Consider the following 21458-nt stretch of genomic DNA (forward strand, 5'->3'; position numbering starts at 1 on the left):
AAAAAACATACTGGATTTGATTTGCACAGGGGAGAAGTGAAAATGAAAGGAGAATTTTTCAGGCTGAAACTATAGGGATTCAAAATTTAAAGCCATCCTGACAGAGCGGTTTGTCAGTGGAATAGGCTTCCTCGGGAGGTGGTGGGTTCTCCATCTTTGGAGATTTTTAAGCAGAAGCTGAATAGCCATCTGATAGAGAGGCTGTTTCTGTGAAGGTTCAAGGGGGTGCCAGGTTACAGTGGATGAGTGATAGGGTTGTTAGTGTCCTGCATAGTGCAGGAGGTTGGACTAGATGGCCTAGGTCCCTTCCAACTGTATTATTCTATGATCCCTCTATGATCCCTTATCACAGCCCCTGTTGTGAGTGCTGTCCCTTGAATTAAGCTTTGGGTAAGTGCTGGAAGCAGCATGTTTTTTGCTGTGGCACTCACTGAAATTCCCACTCCATACCGGTTTCCACTAAGCCTGTCCAATTTTACGTGTCATGCAAAAGCAACAGTTTTCCCCAAGCCTTCAGATGATTTGAATGATCTGATAGCTGACAACCTATTCCCCCATACCATGCTCCTGTTTTAAACTGCCATTGCTTAGGGATGTTATATTAGTTTTAATAACTTTCACTGGTTGTAATATTGCTGCAGTTACTGGAGATGCATGAACTTTAACATTGGCGTTTATTACGTTATTGTTGCTACTGTGGTTTTAGGAATAGACTTCTGCTGGTCTTTAAAATCATCTTTTTGTTTACATGATGTAGATTTGTTTGATACTGCTTTGCACGCCACTTGTAGAGAGGCAGGGTAAAATATAATCTTTATTCATTTGGGGAGTTGATACATCACTTACAGTGTCTTGCAGATAAAAACAATGCTACAAGGCTATAAAAACAATATCAAAACATCTATATACAAAACCTCTACAATTATACAGTGACCAACCTTTGGCTTCTGGCTCTCATAATACAGCATTAATTATGGAGCTGCTGTTCAAAGGAATGGCTCTCTTGCTGATCTTAACGGATATTAAAGCTCAAATGACGACAGACATCACCTGTGCCAGACTCTAACTTGCTCTTGAACATTGTTTTGGAACCTTGAACTTTACACAGGACCCTTCCTCATTTGGATGTACACACATAAGCCCTGCTAAATAACTTGTGGGAACAATTACCAAGGTAATATGTGCAAGGCACACACATTTGTGAACCACCATGAGCCATTTGGGATATATTTGAGAACCTCCCCAAGTTGAATGAAGCCCAGTAGCCACGTACGGAGCTTTGCCAAGTGTTTGATAGCCCTTCCCTCAATCCACCCCTCTTTTTAAAGTCCCCATGCAGGCAGCACAAACAAATACTCTCTGAAGAACCTAGAGGGCCACCTGTAAATTGCTGCCTTCATCTTGGAGACCCAGAAGTTGCACAAAACACAAAGGGCTTTGAGCCACATACTGTTATTAAATGACAGGATATTACACTGTTAAAATGCATCCCCAACCGTACCCGACAGGAGTTTTTAACTAGGCAGGCTTATTAACATTTTCAAAGCTGAAAGCCTGTTTCATGACACATCACACGCCAGCACCGCTCTTCCCTGTAAACTGTTAAACTGATTGATGCCTTTGCAAAAATGTAAGCTATATTTGGAAGCACCATTAGGTAAGGAACTGCTCTGAATCATATCAGAAGGTCAGGTTACAGCAGGTCATGCTAGTTTTCCCTGTCAGCAAGTGTTAAGGACCAAGGTCTCAGCCTGCATCAGCTTCTCCCACCCACCCCTGCTTCCCTTTTGTCATTGCTCACGCAACTCAGTAGATATATAATTTTGTACTTACAGTATAGTATTTCATAATCTCCTGAGTTTGACATTATGAATTTATTCTCTGGGGACCAGTCAAGGTGTGTAATGTAACTGGAATGTCCCTAAAAAGTACAAAACACAAAAAAATGGCAAACATGAGACTTCTTTCCCCATTAAGATAATTCAGTAGGGGAGCTGCGTGGGTCTGTAGTACGAGAGCTACATTCAGTCCACTGACTCTCGAAAGTTTATAACCTGAAAATCACATTGGTTCCCAAGGTGTTATTGGACTCATATCTAGCTCTTTAGTTCACATTGGTACTGAAACCAAGCCAAACCAAGCCAAAGTTGTGCGTGGGGAATCCATGCAACAATGCAAATCCAAATAATCAGACACAACTCTGTCCTTTTTCTCTTCAAAAGGTTCATACTGACAGAACAATAATCAACCATAAAGTCAATCTATCAAGTTCTGCTGTTGCACAGAATCTGTTTGTTTCAAAGAGTTTAGGGAGAGGTCCCTTGAACAGGATGTACACATACCTTTGTACTTCAATTGGTAACAACTGTCTTTTTGCTTTGACTTTTTACCCCTACCCACAATAACAAATACTATAAAAAGGAGAAAGAATGCTAAAGGTTGAACAAATTCAAAACAATTTTTTACCCAGTGTAGTGGTAAAAAGAAGACAAGCAATCAAATCAGGACTGTGCGATTTATTTTTCTTTCTTATACTCATATTAAAGGGGCACTTTCACATACTCTGAATATTGCATTTCTGATGCACCAGTGATCATTTCCATGTGGGCTGAAAGTGTATTATGTGGAAAAACGTATTTTCATCAATCTATGAAGCTTCCTTACAAAGCTTCCTTCCTTCCTTCAGACAGCTGGCGCATCTAGGTCAATACTGTTTTACAACTGTTCTCCAGAGATCTCGTGTAGAAAAAGATCTTCCCTAACTTTTAGTGGGCAGCTTTTAGGCCCCTGAACATTCCAAAAACCTGCACCTGTCAAAATGACCACCAGGTACAGGTTCAGGAGTATATAGATTAGGTCCTGCGCATGTTAGAGACATGAGAGACTCAGGGAACCTCCCCTGGATTCTTCTTTACATGTGCTCTAAGTTCTGCTTCCCCCTTGCTTTGAAGTTTGGTAAACATTTAGACTGAGCAGAGACAGTCTATCTGGAAATGTATCCATTCAAGAACTATCGCAAACAGCTTGAATGACTGTGGAACATTTGTAATGGTTGACCTGCTACTAACTTCACTTCATGAAACAGCCAAAATTTGCACAAAAAGAGGAAGTCCTCAAAAACTGGCCTGACAACTACTGAATATTTTCCACAAGAGATAAAATTCGGTATCAGTTAAACAGAAAAAAGGGGCTGGGGGAGGAATCAATTTGCTTCAGTTCGATAACTTAAAGAAACCAGGAGGAGGAGATTTTCAGGAAAGAGGTAGATTTTTATGGTTGGATCCTAGCCTTACAGTTTGATTAACAGCATTCTAGACCACTTTGTTGTCTTATGTACTTTTATGCCTTGACTTTTTTGTAGTGGTGATTTTTTCTGGCATTATCTATTATTATAGATATAGATAGATGTCAAAAGTTTTATTCAGTTCTTGTTATGATTTTTAAATTTTATTGTGTGCTTAATCTGTTCATAGCTGTGAACTGTCTCAAGTAGTTCTGAAGAGGTGGCATACAGATTTTCTAAATAAATATATACATTTTCAAGCTCCACTGTGATTCAGCAACGCATATGTACAGAAGTACTTCCCCTTAGCTGCTTTTTGAAAAGCCTGTGCATACCAAAATCATACCATGACACAGGCCATTAAAAAAAAAAAACCCTCAACAACACTTCTTTAGCCATACACCTGGGAGGCTTTTCAACTTTTACCTCAAAATGAATAGCATGAAGTGTGAATGTGAACAAATATTTGTTTCATTTAAACTGCTACAGGAACAAACTGGGCAGGAACAAGGAAGAGAAATAAATATCCTGCACTATGTGGGTTGCTCATACATTATGCCTTCCAAGGTCATTATGGTTTGCCAACAAACTCTCAGCAAGAAACTGAGCAAGAAACTGGACGCTAAATTTTTTAAAGGACAGAGTCTGCTCTTTTTAATGTCAATGGGAGGATTGGACACTGACTTCAGCGGAAGCAATGTTGCAAAACCCATAAACAAAGATTACTGTAACCCTATTTATAGTCATCCAGGAGAAGTGATATGTAATACCTTCAACTCTACACAAGTTTAGAGCTGCTGTCAAGGACATGAGTAAGGATTTAGGCATTTTTACTTGAAAATCTCCCTTATGTTCTAGGTGTACGTAGAGGCATAGTTAAGGACGGAGTTTGCAGCAGACAATTTTGCAATAATGCAGGCATTTTCCTTGGTCACAGCTACAGTGGAAATGATTTGGCACGTGGGCTGTAATCAGTGCATGGCATTGTTTGTGCCAAAGTTTCATTATGGGATTCCATGCACAGGAAGGATTAAAATAAATAACATGAGGAAGATAAAAATAAGCAGTTGCTTTGCATGTATTAACCACCTTGCATTTTTCAAATGGTCTTCAAGACAAATAGTGGGAGTTTAAAAGGGAAAAAAGTACTAAGAATACAACATACAGTCCCCCCTCCCCCCAATCCTGGAGCTTTAAGATCCTGGAAACTAGTTTTAACATAGAAAGGACAGAGAAGGGAAGGGATACAACCCTTTACTAAATCCTGCCAGACATTTGGCAGCTGTTAAAATTCCTGTGGGAGGTGGAAGAACAGAACAAAGCAATTGGGAAGGGGCTCTGTTGTGGTGGAAAATCGCTCTGAGCAAGTAACTGTGACAGGCACAAGCTGAACATCTCGTTGTTGCAATAGTCTAAATAGTGGAGCTTCACATTCCAATGGAAAAAATTTCCGTTCAGCAGCTACCCACAATGAAAAGGACATTTCATGCTTTCCTCTGACAGAGTGTACACAAATGAGAGTAGTTACTACTGACTTCTTTGGACAGCAAAAGTATGCAATGAGCAAATACCTACTTATACCAAGACAGACACTCCTATCCATAATCAGTGAATAAATGTATATAAACAGACTTCAGAAGTAGAAGCAAATGGTAGCATAAAATTTGGCAGCATGTACACATGTGGCGCAGAGTGGTAAGCGGCAGAAATGCTGTCTGAAGCTGTCTGTCCATGAGGCTGGGAGTTCGATCCCAGCAGCCGGCTCAAGGTTGACTCAGCCTTCCATCCTTCCAAGGTCGGTAAAATGAATACCCAGCTTGCTGGGGGATAAACGGTAATGACTGGGGAAGGCACTGGCAAACCACCCCGTATTTAGTCTGCCATGAAAACGCTAGAGGGCGTCACCCCAAGGGTCAGACATGACTCGGTGCTTGCACAGGGGATACCCTTACCTTTTACACATCAACACTGCAGTCCACTGCAGGCCCTATTTAATGGTCAATGGGTGCACTGCCATCTGGGAATAGAGGTTGAGTCCTACAAATTTTCTGTTCAGGCACGGAAGGTGTGGGCAATCTTCTCCAATTTCTACTCTTACTGTATGCCTTCATGCTGCATGGCTTGTTGTCAAGAAAGCTTTCCCACAGTCCCAGCACTGACTTTTGAGAAGTTCACAGATGACTATTGTGGTGGGGATCAAGGTGTACAAGTGGAAACTTTATAGGATCCAACCCCCTTTAATTATGGGCTGATAAAGCAGCACACTGTTTGAAAGGCCTGGATCATTCCTGGCCCACTGGTAAACATATCTGTGAGCTGATTATTCATTTGAATGTGAAAAGTGGAATTGGTCCTGAATGCGCTCACCATCTTTCATTCTAGCATTCCAAGTCATCCAGGGAGACAGTGTATGTGTTTTATGGACCACTCTGAAATGAGCTGGGATTTGCCTCTGACACACAAAAAGATGTCCTCAACCATCACACAGACTTTTATTCTACTGCTTCAGTTGCCAAGGGGGATTTCCCATGGTATTGTATTTTCCTCCAACCTTTGGACATGGGGGTCTGAACTGGTATTCAGACCTGAAATACAGAATGTCCTGAATACATGTATCTGATTTCAGTGCTACCTCTCAAATGGAGATGGAACAATTGTGTCGTAAATAAATTAATACACAGAATACCAAAGCGCCAAGTTAAGCCAGGCCTTTGTTCTGTTAGCCAAGAGTAGCATGATATAAGATACAAAAATTACACCTGAAAGTGCAATGTAGACCTTACAGTGGGACGCAGGAGGCTGGAAAGAGGGTCTTATTGGACCCTATGATAGAGCAATCTTCCAAAGCAAATCCTACACCTAAAACCTGCCCGTTGAAAACCTTGTGTGACTTACAAAACAGAATGCCGCCAACCAGCCAAGTATTGTGGCCTCCAAGGCAGTTGATTTCCTAAACCCATCATTTTTGCAGCCTTAGGCTGATCACAGTAAAAAGTGAATAGCATTAAAGGATTAGAGCTCTGGAAGTATGCTTTGCCTGCATCTGTGATGGGGCAAAGAGGCAGACATTAATCCAAGGCAGATGATAGGAAATGGCCCACAGAAATGACAGGATTGGGAAAGAAGTAACCAAAAAAAGATCCAAAATAAAAACACGCCTGCTCCCAACAACCACAGCAAAAGACAGTTTAACAATAGAATATTTTGCAGGCAACGAACTCCTGGCTAGAACTGTTGGCCAGAATTCTTTTCCCATTCCTTTTATGGGAGATCTGAAGAGACTGGGACAAATGAGAAAAGAACACTAGAAGAGACCCAGCTTTGCTTAAATAAAAGAAACAATAGGGCCAGGATGTAAACGTTATCTCGCACACAGCCATTCCTCCCTTTAACATTCTGTTAAAGTGATAACCTTCTCAGCAAGACTAATGGGCATAATTTCAGCATTTAGCCATTTTTGTGTTATCTGACAGTTATGTATTGATCCAGTTTAAGAGAGAAATTAAAGCTCTTTTAAGTCATATAAAAATTTAGATATTGCCCACAAGGGGGCATTAGATACTGCAGATATACAAACTTGTAATATTGCAATGATAACACAGCCTAAGCCTACAGGAAAAACTGGTAGTAATCTGAGTGAAAATGTTCTATGCATTTCCTAGAGCTTCAAGAAATGGATCTACCACCACATATGTAAGATCAGCATGTGGCCTTCAATTTGCTATAACTATAATTTCTTAGTCTTATAAACGAATGGACTCAAGAAGCTCTACACATAAAATGGAGATGACAACTGGGTGACCAAAGGCCAAACCAGCCTTACTGGCAAGCCTCCAGTTTTCCATTGTTACCAGACTGCACTGGGAAATCACCATGGAGTAGCTGGTCTGTTTGCTACATCAGGGGTAGTCAACCTGTAGTCCTCCAGATGTTCATGGACTGCAATTCCCATGAGCCCCTGGAGGACCACAGGTTGACTACCCCTGTGCTACATGAGTAGATCCAAAAGGGGTGGGGGAGGAATCCAGAGTTCCCTTTAACCACCTGGATACTGAAGCTGAGAGCCTAACTAACTAACCTATCTACCTACCTACCCAACCAATCAACCTGAACCTCATGGGTGGGCGGCATATAAATATAATAAATAAATAAATAAATATAATAAATAAATAGACAGACAGACAGACAGACAGATAGATGCAGCACTATCCAACAGGTAACATGGAAGAAGCATGTCCCATCTGGCCATAGCTCATCTTGACGTAGCTACTAATGTGGAGAATGAAAACTTCCACACTGACAGGAAGAAAAACGGACATGTGATTATTTTGCTTGGAAATATGGAACTTAACAAGGGCTGGAAAAGAAAGAAAATAAATGTATGTTCCCTGTCCCTTAAAGCTGTCTCGCTACATAGCTAGGGGAAGAGAAAGAGAAAGGCTATATAAGTGAGTCCTTTATTTCCATCTTTTCTTCCCCCCCCCCCCTTGCTCCTTTTCCCTCCCTGCTCTTGCTTGCATATTTTGAAGCAGAAAAGGCATGCTGCCTCCATTTTCTTGGTGTCAAAGTAATTTTTTGTCCAGGAATAGCTCTGGACTAAAAGCAGCCCCTCTCCCCCATCACTGCTGATGAAGCCCTCTCCCCACAACTCCCTCACTGTATCTGTTTCTAGCTTGAGGATACCCAGGCACTGATAGTGCCACAGTGGCTAAGGGGCCTCAGGCTGGGACCCACCTACCCCACTGGCCCTGGGGGAACAGCCACTTCAATGTTGCTTCCCCCAACTGCTCCTCTGGCAATGGTGCCCACACTACCACAATCGCCACAGGTGGATAGATCAGTCCTGCTCTGCAGCAGCTGGAGGAGTCTTGGCCCAGATCCAGAATGGATGGGAAAGCCAACTGGCCATCCCCATATCTGAGGCCTTTTACTCCAGCAGCCCCCAAGGAGAAAAGGGCAGGAGGTCAGACAGATCAGCCTCAAGGTGAACAAGCAGCCAGCTGCTGTCCAACCAAGCAGCCCTGGGACTGGAAGAGGCTGGAACAGACAACAAGCAGTCCTGCAGCATTCCAGGGGCTGGGGAGTGCCTGGGAGGTAGGCCCATGGCAAGCAGTGGCAGGCCTAAGGGGCCAGTAACCTTCCCCAGTTCAGCAACTGGTTCTACCAATAGGGTGATGCTGAATGTAGGAAGAAGTTCGAGAGTTCATGGTGGGAGAGGAAAGTAAAAGGGAGGCAGGCAGCCATCTCTGGAATTGAGACAGGGTGCCTGGTGGAGCCAATGATGGGACTGGAGTGCACCTGGTGGGGTGGAGCTAGTAGATACCTCAAAGGCAGGCTCCTTACAACAGATGAAAAAAAAAGGGAAGACACAGTCCTAAGCTCCATGAGCTTCGTAAGAGACCTTTTCTGCAAGGGAAGTTGCATCTGAAGATCAGGGACCCTTAGGAACAGCAAGTTATGGGTGGGAAGCTGCAGATCTCCCTGCTCAATTTGTATGAGAAGAACCTGGTCAAATACATCTTGCCATATGGAAGTAACTTCATTCATCTCATCTACCATGTAGATCTCACTCCTCTCGAGAAACCATTAATGCAAGTATTAGTGCAAGTACGTGTTCCAGAACTTGTTATTACAAACCTTTGTTTTTTTGCTCTTTCGCCACAAACCCTGTTTTGTTCAAGCAGCCACATGACAACTTAGATACCCATAACAGTAAAACATGGAAATGGAGAATGTGTATGAAAAGCAAGGTCATATTAGATGAAAAGGCCTTGAAACTCAGCATGTCCTTTCAAATTAAATCTGTTTAACTGTGACAAATGAAATATGTTTATGGATTAAAAATAATTTATAACTGTAAGCCCTGCCAAGCCATATGCGCTAGATGGAGTTGTGAATTGAGAAGCTTTAATTTCAAATCCTCTCTTGAGCACAATATTCACCAGCTCCTTTATGGTCTGGTCACTATTAGGCCACGTAGACAGAATAAATCAGAAGGTGAACTGTAAAGTAGTTCTGCATCGGAAGGTATGGAGAAGGAATCTACATTCTGATACTAATTCATGCTATTAGCAATACTTACAGTGCACTTTCCATATCGGCTATACTTCCTTCCACTGTCTGTCACTATATAGACGTAAATGAAGTTGTCGTGGGATCCCACTGCGAGGAAGGTGCCGTCTGCAACATAAATCAGAAACAGTACGCCATGCTAAACAACCACACTTTATGCCAGCATCTAGCCGCTAGATTTTGTTGGATTCAATGAGCCATGAATTGAGGTTATTCCTCATTCCTTCCAACCTCCACATGCTTGGCTCCCAAGGGTCAGAGGACCCCTCACTGGAATAGGATGAAGTAACCCAGAGCTTCAGCTCAAGAGGGTTTGGGCAGAAATCAGCCCTTTTTCTCTTGAAGGAGTTTTTTGTGTGTGAATAGAGCAAGATCCTGTGCAAGAGATTATGAGCTGTCAATTCACCTTCCGTCCTATAGTCTCTCCTCCCTGTCCCTACTCTGCTCTTGATACATGCCAACACTCAGGAGCAGCTTTTCAGGGAATGTAAGAGGCTATGGAATAAGAAGCAGGAGATCAGTTCTAAACACCTGTTCTATTTGTTGTCACTGATTTGATGCAAGTTGAGGTCACTGGTCCAACACCCATACTGTTGGCTATGAAAGAAAATTCTCACAAGGATCATGAATTTTATATACTCTAGTCCTATTGAGCAAACCGAACTAACTAGATGGAGTGACATCAGAACATTCAATACAGTGCACATTACAACAGAAAAAAACACTACATTTTGCCATATAAAGTCAGACGGAGCCACATTCTCTGTAAACTAGTCCCCACTAGGGCCCATTATGCACGGCCGCCGAAACGGCGATTTCGGGTCACATGGAAAACGCGGAGGGGGAAGACGCGACGCACACCGGTTATGTACGGGGCGGGGTGCGACGGCGGCAAAACCCAGAGTAACCGATTATGCACGCGGCGATCCGGGCGCTGCTTCTGGTTGCGCCCCGGTCACCCAGAAGCTGCGCTTTCTTCCCCGTTTCGCAAACGCGGCTTTTTCGGTGGCATGCACCGAAGCTGCGGCCGGTTGCAGCTGCCTCTATGCATTATCAGTGATTTTAGTCGCCGCCATTCCACCCCGAATGTGCGCTAAAACCCCCGTGCATAATGGGTCTAGGACTAGAACAGAATATTGCAGCCTGTATGTATGTAAGCAGTTGAGGTCTGCCCCCACCCACCAGCTGCCTGGTGGGTTTTCACCCCACTAGTTCAGTCCAACTTCCGAACAAGAGGGAAGATGGGTTTGTATAATTCCAAGCCTTCCCTGCTCTCTAGGGATTGCAGTGGCTCTTTCCCCACTTTGTCTGGGCAGCTGCTTGAATAAGGAACATCCCACAGCCAATCCTCAAGTGAGGACTGCAAGCATTTAAATAACCTAGTTGTCCTAACTCTGCCCCTCTCTACACCTGCCTTGTACAATCTAATGGCCAGGTGAAGTGCACTTCCTCCACCTTCACCTAACCTGGCCAGAAGGACCAGGGATCCTGTGGTTCTGGGCTTTTGTAGCCACTGGGGTTTAAATGTACTCTAAACAGGGCCCATAAAAGTCAGTCCAATCAAGACTTCACATGTTCTTAAGTATACATCAGGCAAACTGAAACCATAGTTTGTTTCACATAGGTCCTCTGTTAGGAGTTGGCAGATTTCCTTCTGTAATTTTGAAGACCCCTTCCCATTTCAGTGTACTCAGTGTCAAAATCTCCAGTGATTTGTTAAATGAACCCATACCTCTAAATATTTTATTTAGACAACTGTTCATTCAAATGAGCCAAAGAACCAAGTCTGTCAACTTAGGTGCAGTCAACACATAATGAATTCTCAATATCTACACCATGGGTAGTCAAATTATGGCCCTGCAAATGTCCAAGGACTACAATTCCCATGAGCCCCTGCCAGCGAACAATGCCAGAGAATGCTGCAGGGGCTCATGGAAATTGTAGTCCATGGACATCTGGAGGGCCACAGTTTGACTACCCCTGATCTACACCTACGTTATTAAGGACCTTGCAATACTGCTGCAGCATAAAGTTTTAAACAATCCAGTGATTGCTTGGAAAATGCACCCAATGGCCTATTATGCACGGCCACTGAAACGGTGGCATGGAGAACGCAGAGGAGGAAGAAGCGAAGCAAACCGCTTACGCACGGGACGGAATGCAACAGCAAAACGGCAAAACCCAGAGGATCTGATTATGCATGCGGCTACTCTGGAGCCGCTTCTGGTTGCGCCCTGGTCCCGGGAAGCTCCACTTTCTTCAGCAGTTCGCTAACGCGGCTTTTTCGGCGGCATACATTGACTCTGTGCCCGGTTTCCGCCTGCAGCATGCATAATTGGTGATTTTAGCCGCCGCCATTCCACCCCGAATGCGGACCTTCCACTCCGTGCATAATGGGCCAATGAAAGAAAATTAAATGTGCAACTAGATGGGGAAGGAAGGAAGACTACCACTCTGCCTACCTACTGTGTAGCGCATCACTGAGAGCTGCTCGTTGCCATCTGTATGTATTGAAACCAAATCTCTTGTTTCAGCATCCAGAACAAACCATCTGTTAAGGAAAAGAAGAAAGAGAAGAGAATCTAGGCAAAGTTAAATACTCTAAGCTGTGAACAACTTATTTGAATATGGGTATTTCTCACGTCTGACATGGATGGCCCAGGCTAGCCTGTTCTTTGTCAGATCTCAGAAGGTAAGCAAGCTAGCTGTGAGACCACTAAGGAATACCAGAGTTGCTACACAGAGGCAGGCAATGGCAGGCCTGCATAGCTCTTGCCCTGAAAGCCCTGCAGGGTTTCCATAAGTTAGCCAAGACTTGACAGTAACACCACCACCACGTCTCACTCATGTCTGCCCCTACCCATACATGATATAAAATGTATTTTCCATTAGCAATAATGGATTGTATCCATTTTCCCCCCTTTTTTCCTTTCTAGAGTGATTTAATATGGTGGGAAGACATCTACTGGATCAGTGTGCCAAGCTGCTGCACCCAACAAGGTCACTGCATGGAACAGCCATAACAGAACCATTCTGAAAACAACTGTGTGGCTCTCAACAACTAACTTTTACACACTTGTTTTTTTCTGAAGTGCAAACAGCTTATTCAAAAGCTGCTGAATTTGCGCATATTCATGCCACATGAATTCTGTGCATGTCTACTGAGCCAAACCAACTGCTGCGGTCATTTACTTACACTATGTGTAGACCACAGTGCTGCTGTTCTCATATATTGTAAATAAATTAAAAACATAGGCAGCAAAAGAAATTTGACATTTAAAAATCCCATCATGAGAAATGCTGCTCAGAGTTAAGTCTCTAGAAGAAGTCATCTCTCATTATTTTCAAATGCTTAAAGCTTTAAAACCAGATATCTGGAAAATGGCCTGGTCCAAATGGCTTAAAACCAAATTTGTGGTTAAGGGACCACATGAAAAACATAAAACACGAAGCAGCTCAATGTACCACCACAGCTTGCGAATACGCTGTGTGCAAGATGGATGGAACCAGTGGAAAAAATAGCTGAAATGTTTTCATTGGACAGCAACAGAAACCGCTTATAATAATATCACTGGGGGCAACATAAAAAATGTGGGCTTGTCTGCAGCTGATTCTGTACTGCAAAAAGAAGAACGTAGAGGTTCAGGCTGCTGTTTCAGTAATGAATTACATCTGAACTCCTGTTTTTTTCATGCTACCTGAATTACTAGAAGTGTTATTTTCTGTCACCTGTGTTAATTCCTGACAGGGAAGGTAATCAATTTTTTCTGCATATGAAAAATAGAGCTGCACTTAGCTGTAAGTGTTGTTCAGTGATGTCTTCTGTGCAAGCACACATTGGAACTGCACCTACACAGGCTGGATGTAGACATTTTGTTGCTAGCTCAGAAATCCAAAATGCGGGCATTTCATAGCTGGAACGGGCATAGGATTTCCCACCAATGTGTCATGTGCTCTTAATGGCAGGCACCCCCTTGCCTCAGTTCCTGCTATGCCACAGCGACCCACTCCCCCTTTGGCAAAACAGATCTAGTGAGAGCTCATGCCGAGGCACGATGGAAGGAATATGAGTCTGCAAAGACACCGATGAACAATAGTTACAAGTAAGTGCAACTCTGCTTTCATCTTCTGTGTTCTCATGCAGCCCCACATTGGTACCATTAGTGAGCAACTCAACAAAAGAGGTAGAGTCCATCACTGGAACAGAGCTTGAAGAACACCTTTCCCCACATCTGCTTCCTTTCTTACCTGCAAGATCAGGTAACTGTCTTGCAGGTGTCCAGAAGAGGAACCAATCAATGAAAACCAGCTGATGATCCCTGTGCTCAGTAGAATGCACTTTCACACCAAGAGGACACAACTTCCCAGCTGCCCCGGTGTCCCAGTAACAAATAAATATTTTGTCCTTATAAAAAGGCCTGGTTTTCTCCAAGTGATATAAGAGAGTCCTCCTAACATCCACAACCTTTTCTGCATGCAAGCCAGGACTGGGGACAATTTTCGGGTGTAACTCGCAAACTACTTTAGAAAGGAAGTCCACACTTGGGTGTAAAGGAAAGGCAGGTCAATTCTAAGCACTGTCAATTCCCTAATTTTCCTGGCTGAAGTAATGGCCACTAATAATACTACTTTCCTTGAAAGCAGTGCTAAGGAACAGGAGGCTAAAGGTTTCATCAGGCTAGATAACACCACTGTGGAATAAGACAAGGTCTAGGGGAGAAAACATTAGCGATCCCTTTTCAAAACACTCCGAGACAACTTATGGGCAAAACTGGTAGTCATTTGTATCTTCTCATGGAAAGCAGCAAAGGCTAGCAGGTGGGTCTTTACTGAAGAGACAGCTAAAGCTGTTTGTGCTAATGACATCATATACTCAACTACCAATGGCAATGGGCAGTTGAATTAGCATTCCCCTCTCACAGAACCCAAAGTCTCAAAGCGAGTCCACTTCCTGTTATAAGAATACCTAGTCAATAGTTTTCAGGCTTGCAACAGAATGTCTAGAATTCCTTTGGAGATGGAGGACCCCGGGGCTGGATCTTCCATGCTGTTAAATATAGTCTTGCTATATCATAATATAGTAGAGGACTGTGTATTAGGAGGTCTCATGCAGGAAGAAAGGGTATGTACCTCCTGCATGTCAGAAATAGGTCTAAGAACCACATCTGGTAGGGCCACAAAGGACCCATCAGAATACCATTTGTTTGATTTGCTATCATCTTCCCTATGATCTTATTTAGAAGAGTGAAATGCATAGAACAGTATGCTTGAACAAGAGAGCTGGATCTGTTGGTTCCTTTTCAAGGTCGAAATAAATCTGTTGGTGGACTGAGAAAAACAGTCAACGCCTCACAGGGGAAATCCTCTACTTTATAGGAAGTCTCAATACAGAGAGCAGTATTGCACAATGAGGAGCATCTCTGAAGGGTTATGGCAGCAGCCATAAATCTAGTCAATATATCCACGGACTGCTTTCCAACATTGTTTTTTGTTTTGAAAGCTTAATCACTTCAGATTGAATAAACTTAGCCATGGACTTCAATTCCTTGGAAAGCTTGTCTAAATATTGGGAAAGGCTCTCCCACAGAATAGCTAGTATCCTCCCATAACTGTTTGGTAATTCATTATGCGGAAATTAAGTGCAGATGAAGAATCATGTCCAACTGGCAGAAGTGGCTCTGGCGCTCAACCCGGAACTCCCCGGTTATGCACGCAGCGCCTTCAGCGCCGCTTCTGATTGGGCCCTGGTCGCCAGGGAAGCTGCGGTTTCTTCCGCGTTTCGCTAACGTGGCTTTTTTGGCGGCGTGCATCGAATCTGCAGCCAGTTGCAGCCGGCACCGTGCAATATCAGTGATTTTAGTCGCCGCCATTCCACCCCGAATGCGCGCTATTCCCCCCGTGCATAATGGGTCTATGAGTCACATTTGTTCTGCAGCATTTGGAATATTTTTTGAATAGTGTCTTAGACACCACAGTGACCGTTTATGCACTGGGAACTTCACTGCCTCAGCTCTCATGCAGGAGCACAAATCGGGGGTGGATGAGGTGCCCCAGGCCAAACGCTCCCCCCTGCGGGTACAGTAAGAGGTGGGGCAACCAGCCACAACTAAAACTCCAGCTTGCAGCCCAGTACCAAACCTCCAGTGCATAAATGGTCAGTGAGAGACCACAAGTAGAACAATCAGGGAAAGCATGTTAGATGAAGGGGCCTTTCTCCCACAAAGGCAGACTGTTGAAGCCTACATGATCACTCTTTAAAGAAGAATGGGAATAAAACTCTCCTGTCTCTTCTCCTAATCTCTTCTTGCTTCATGTTTTTCATCAGAAACAGTGAACAATAGAGCAGATAGAAAAGTTTCCAATCCTTGCAGTGGTGAATAGAGAACTGATGGAAGGGAGCAACCGCTGTCAGAGCACGTGATGCATTGGCAGGAAATCCTGCTCTAGAAGGGGCGAGGAGTCCCCATTTTGGATTTTTTCAGTTACATAAAAAATGACTGCAGCTGGCTTGCACAGGTACATTCCCTATGTGGAGCTACACAAGAAGATGCAAGATGAACCAGTCTGTAAACGTACTCTTTTAAGTAATAATGATCCGTTCTGGATCTCTTAATCTTTGGAAATGTATATAGCCAGTATGAAAGAAAGAATAATGTTCAAGAAGGGATACCTCACCCTTGTTACCGTAAAATTGACACTATAAATGATGATGACAATTATACAAATTTTAGTGGGACAGGGACAATCTAATCCAAAAGCTCAAGAGGACTTCTCTATTCATTACAATGGAAAGCATGTATTGGTGCATGCTAGGGCATACATGTGACTACATATTCATTTCTTACCTCTCTTATTTTATTCATTTCTCTTTGCCTCTTTCACTGAGACATAAGGCAAATTACATTAAAAAAACTCAAAACATTACAATTAAAAAAAAACTCAAAACAGTTCAATCATATAACAAGGTTCACAAAATTGGAAAAAAACAACAAAACCAAAACCAACAGAGGGAAAAAAGAACTGTTGATTTGATATGTCATAATGCAGAAAGTGGATTCCAAAGGTAGAATCCAATGCGGTAAAATGATATAAGAAAATAAGTATTGTAATATCATTGTCTTTGTAAAGGGACCTGCTTTGCTGTTACCTTATACCTATAATTAATTGTTTATTATGGCCACAGACCAGCAAAAATAATACACACTACCCCAAAAATATTTACATAGGAAATCTGATACATAGATGATATTAAAATAGCAAGTTCCATTATACTACAGTTCTAATCCTTTTATATCCCCCCCTTCCCATATTTTGATTTTGCATTCTGTGAAATGATAGCAGACATGTAATTCCACAGGGTGGGAGCCAAAGTGCAACTGAATAGTATTTGCCAATCTCACGCATTTGCAATGTGGCACCTTCAGAAGACTTAGATGAGTGAAGCTGTGTGAGCGGGGCATGGTGGGAGGCTATGAGCCCAATGAAATTTAGGATATTATGGATGAAAACCAGAATCTTGAACTGAACCCAGTAACTGAACAGTTATTAATGGAATGTCTGCAGAACAGGCACAACATGAATAGAAATGGGCATGAACCAGAAAATTCCTGTAGGAGTGTTCCCAAATCAAGCCCTTGAATGCAGATGACCCAACCCCCCTGAAACAAGCCAGTCCAGCTGGTCTATTTAGTTTACACCTGCTTAGAAGCAGGGGGAAGTGAAATGTGTGGTGGGGTATTTAAGCCCGACAGTGGAGCCTGCATGCCTCTTGGCTGTCAAGCCAAGATGGCTGCAGGCCTTTTCAGTGCCCTGGACTGCTCCCCCGTTCCAGGCAAAGTGATCCAGCATGCTGAAATAGTTTGCAGCCATTTTGGCCTGACAGTAGTTTCTAAGCAGATGGTCTTAACACCTCAACATGACTTTTTCATGTCTTTAATTAAATGCCTTGCACGGATAATACACACTGCCCTATGAATCACTGTTAACAACAGGCTGCTACATTAATAGAAGTAATCATGATTCTGAGGTTTAATATTTTATAATCAGTTTTTGTGATTGGTTTATATATTGTCCTAAATCGTTTTAAAGAACTATAGAACATATTATGCAAAATTTCAGGTGGATGTTTGTTGGCCTGTGGTAGAAGAACAAGACTCAAGTCCAGTAGTACCTTAAAGACTAATCAAACTTCCAGGGTATAAGCCTTTGAGATTCAAAGCTCCCTTTGTCAGATATGTAGATTTAACACCAACAAATGAATGCTTCATTTTAAAAAATCTTGTAATTATTGTTGAACTCGGGCCATCTTAAAACCCCCAGAGTTTTGGTAAAGTGGGAACATGGGAACAAGTCATGCTCCAGAGCAGTGGTCCCCAACCCCTGGTCTGGGGTCCGTGGATCAGTCGGTACCGGGCCGTGGCTCCTCCCTGGCTGCTGCCTCGGGGGCTGCCCTGCCACTCTGCCACCAGCTCACCTTTGGTGCTCTCCAGCGGCCGCCATGGCTGGGGCTCCCCCTTGGCATGGCACTGCACAGCTGCTGCTCGCAGCGCCCCCAGTGGGTAGCAGGAAGTCAGGGGCGCCGGCGGGAAAGCAAGCGGAGCAGGGGCTCAGGCGGCGGGGATGTCCCTGGGCAGAAGAATACCCCCCCAGGCCTCAGAAATATTGTCAAGCGTTGTTCGGTCCCCAGTGGTAAAAAGGTTGGGGACCACTGCTCCATAGCCTTAATTTTGAAAGGCTTCCATTAAAATCAACACATACATGGGCGGAGTGTCCTAGGAGAGAATGTGTCTTTATAAGAGAAATCCCTTATGTACTGATTTCAGCAGTTCACTGGAATTCACATTTTCTGGATTTCTGTGATGATCTTGGCCCTGAGAAATTTATGACTGAGATGGCAACCTATGCACCACAAAATAAAGTGGGACTTGGTGCAATCCTATAAAGTCAGAATGGTGAGCGGATAAAAAGACAATGGATGTTTCACAACTTGAATGTAGAACAAGAGTAATGCATGCTCGGAGGGCTGCCTCCCACAGGCATCACTGGCTCTCTTTTACCAGTCTAATATTTGTTGCCCACAAAATCTGAATAGGATGCTTCTCATTCCAACCCCCCACAAAGCAGAGGGACAAACAAAGTCAGTCTGCCAAGTCTTCAAAAGGTAATTATAGAAAATGAGGAAAATAATTTATAATTTCATGAATTATATTTTGTTTCCATGACACATGTTTTTATTTTACTACAAATTAAGAAAGTGAAGAAAATGTGAATGGATAATCTCCATCTGGAGTAAATTAAGCTATTCATTTTTATATGTGGGTAAATTCTTTGGACTGATGAGAAAACCGGAACTTGGGCAATTGTTATATTTTTGTGTTCTTTCTCATGGTCAATATTGTATTTTTCTTTCCTTCATGCATTAAGTAACACATAGGGAAAAGCACTTGGGAAAAGCATATAGGGAAGTCATTTACCTTCCTGAGTGTGTTCCTATGGCTACCACAGTTCCACTTGGATGAAAGTCTGCACAATGCCCGGGTTCCTGAAAGGTACAGTTAGATATAATTGATTTAATATTTGTATAGAAGAGTTAATTTTTATACCCTGCTTTTCACTATCCAAAGTCTCAAACTGATTTATAGGCCCCTTTCCCTTCCTTTCCCCACAATAGACAACTTGTGAGGTGGGTAGGGCTGAGAGAGCTCTGACAGAACTACTCTGCAAGAACAGGTCTAACAAGACTGTAACTTGCCCAAGGTCACCCAGCTGGCTGAATGTGGAGGACTGAGGAATCAAACTTGGTTCTCCAGATTAGAGGCTACTGTTCTTAACCACTACACCAAGCTGGTGTGTAGTGAAGTAATCTCCCATCAGCTCCATCAATCCTACTATACAGCATTTCTCCAAAGTGTTAGGAAAAGGCAGGTCTTTGGAAATAACCATTTCTCATTGTATCAGACAAACACAAAACTAGCTCTTCCTCTATGCAAAACAAGCAATTGGGAAGACTTAGTTAAATATGCTTGGAAACCTCCCATTAATACTTCTGGTGCCTGAACAGAAAGAAGTTCACATACATCTAGAAGCCTGGTCCATTCCAGTGTGTGGTCCACTGAGTTCCACATACAGACTTGTCGATCTTGAGCACATGTTAAGAACAGGTCTTTGAAGGGATGTGTTCCCAAGCCCCAGAGTTCATCTGTGTGACCCTACCAAATAGAAGTATACATGCATCTGAATTGTTTTACACAAATCCATACATGAAATCCAAACAAACCTTTTCCTCCCCAATGTGGGGGAGGGGGAGAACTCACCTGCACTTCCACTCGGAAACCATCATTAAATGTACCCCGCAAAATAAAATTCCGTGATGTGCCAATGAGAACTTGATCTGCTTTGCCTTCCGCCACTGCTCTGATTGTCCCATACTGATCTGGAACCTAAGAAAACCATAGTTCCATAATCTATGCATTAAGGGTTACAATTGTCTGTACTTATGAATATTCAAATAAACTATTTTCAAGCACTTACGAGTATGGGCATGGATCAATGTGTATTTTTGTGTATTTTTCCCATTTATATACCCCACAACTTCCCTTCAAGAGATCCAACTAAAAATATGGAGCGAATCCCCTTTAATCACTGCAACTATCTGATGAAATGCAGATTGCAGTCAAAACATGCTAGACAATGTTAAAATTTATTTTTTCAACACCTGGGGAAAAAGGTTTGGTAGGCAAAGGTGTGCCAGCTTAGAAGTGATAGTCCATGTTGAGTGTCTGAAGCCACGTAGCATTACTGTAGGGTTTTGAAACAAAACAACCATGTTCTCAAATGACACTATAAGAATCTCATTCTGCCACTTCTTCAGCAGTTCAGAACTGCAGCTTGTCAGAGCCCTATTCATCTGAACAGTTGCCAGATAGATAAATCAAATTATTATTGTAGCTGCTATTCTTTTTTCAAAGAGTTGGCTGGATTTTTCAGCGTTAAATAATGACTTTGTAGAGAGAACATGGCACCCAAACAAAGTGAATGGGGTGATAACAATCTATGCCGCTCAAGTCCCTGCTTACCATGCACAATGGTGATTTATATCTAGTTGGCATTGGATTTATATCTGTGCTGATTTTATTAATTAGCCTCAAAACACTCCTTTAAAAAGATTATTTCCCCTCCCTTCCAAAAAGGCTATGAATTTATCACTGTGATAAACTGCATACTTGCTAAAGTGAAAGTAAAATACAATTTGTTTTTATAAATGATTGCCCAATTGCAGTCAGGGCAGAAGTGTGCTAAATCAGGATGAGCAAAACCTGGAATCAGATCCTACTAATCCATACATTTGTTAAGGTAAGTCATGCCCTCTCTGACACAATTCTCTATTGACAAAAGGGCAGCCACATATTCTGGCTTCAGAGGACAGTGAGTGTTGAAAATACCGCTTCTGCATTAACAGTCACTGAAATAATTGCATTATAACATGAAAGTTTTGTGTTGCTCCAATTCAGTCCACAGGCACGGGCATGGGCAAAGGAGAACTTCTTAGTGGGTTGAGCGACAACATGTTTTTGACATAAAACTCTGTAGGTTAGAACCTAGTAAGGTCTCACCTACCTCTATCTCCCTTTCAGGGTTCAAATCGTGATCCCACAAAATGATTTTTCGGTCTTTCCCACCTCCAGTCAGCAGCATGCCATTTCTCATTTGACACAGTGTGAACACACTGCCGTCGTGAGCTTTGATTTGCCTGCTTATTTGATACACACCTGTAATCAATAAAAGAAACAGTACTGATTTATTACAATGATTTTTGTCAACCTACATGGAACAGGGAGCAAAAATTAATTATTGCCATGCAATTAACTTAAACTTTTCATATGCTTCTTTCAATTAGGCTCCTAACATACAAACTAACCAAACACCTCTTCTGCAAAACCTTCACTGAAATGACTGCATTAGAACATGGGATATTCACTCCAAAGGGACAGGCAAAGAAGAACTTCCCAGTTGTTTGGGTGACAATTAGTTTGTTAAGCAACGACAAGGTTTTTATCCTGTGAAACTGGGACTTGCTCATCCCAATAACTTCCAGCTCCATCTC

The 21458-nt window shown here is 42.7% G+C and overlaps 1 protein-coding gene across 6 annotated transcripts in view; it reads right to left on the minus strand.

Moving 5' to 3' along the window:
• The window catches only part of EML4 (EMAP like 4), a 198882-nt gene that overhangs the window by 13068 nt on the left and 164356 nt on the right, over positions 1-21458 (minus strand). For all 6 annotated transcript variants that reach the window (XM_077337873.1, XM_077337892.1, XM_077337883.1 and 3 more), the window contains 7 exons: positions 20972-21123; positions 19669-19794; positions 19432-19563; positions 18829-18896; positions 11818-11906; positions 9366-9463; positions 1834-1921 (listed from right to left, as the gene is read on the minus strand). In XM_077337873.1, the coding sequence (XP_077193988.1) occupies positions 1834-1921; positions 9366-9463; positions 11818-11906; positions 18829-18896; positions 19432-19563; positions 19669-19794; positions 20972-21123 (753 nt within the window). The remainder of the gene's footprint in view (positions 1-1833; positions 1922-9365; positions 9464-11817; positions 11907-18828; positions 18897-19431; positions 19564-19668; positions 19795-20971; positions 21124-21458) is intronic.

The sequence above is a fragment of the Paroedura picta genome, chromosome 1 (assembly GCF_049243985.1).
Source record: "Paroedura picta isolate Pp20150507F chromosome 1, Ppicta_v3.0, whole genome shotgun sequence".
Taxonomy (NCBI): domain Eukaryota; kingdom Metazoa; phylum Chordata; class Lepidosauria; order Squamata; family Gekkonidae; genus Paroedura; species Paroedura picta.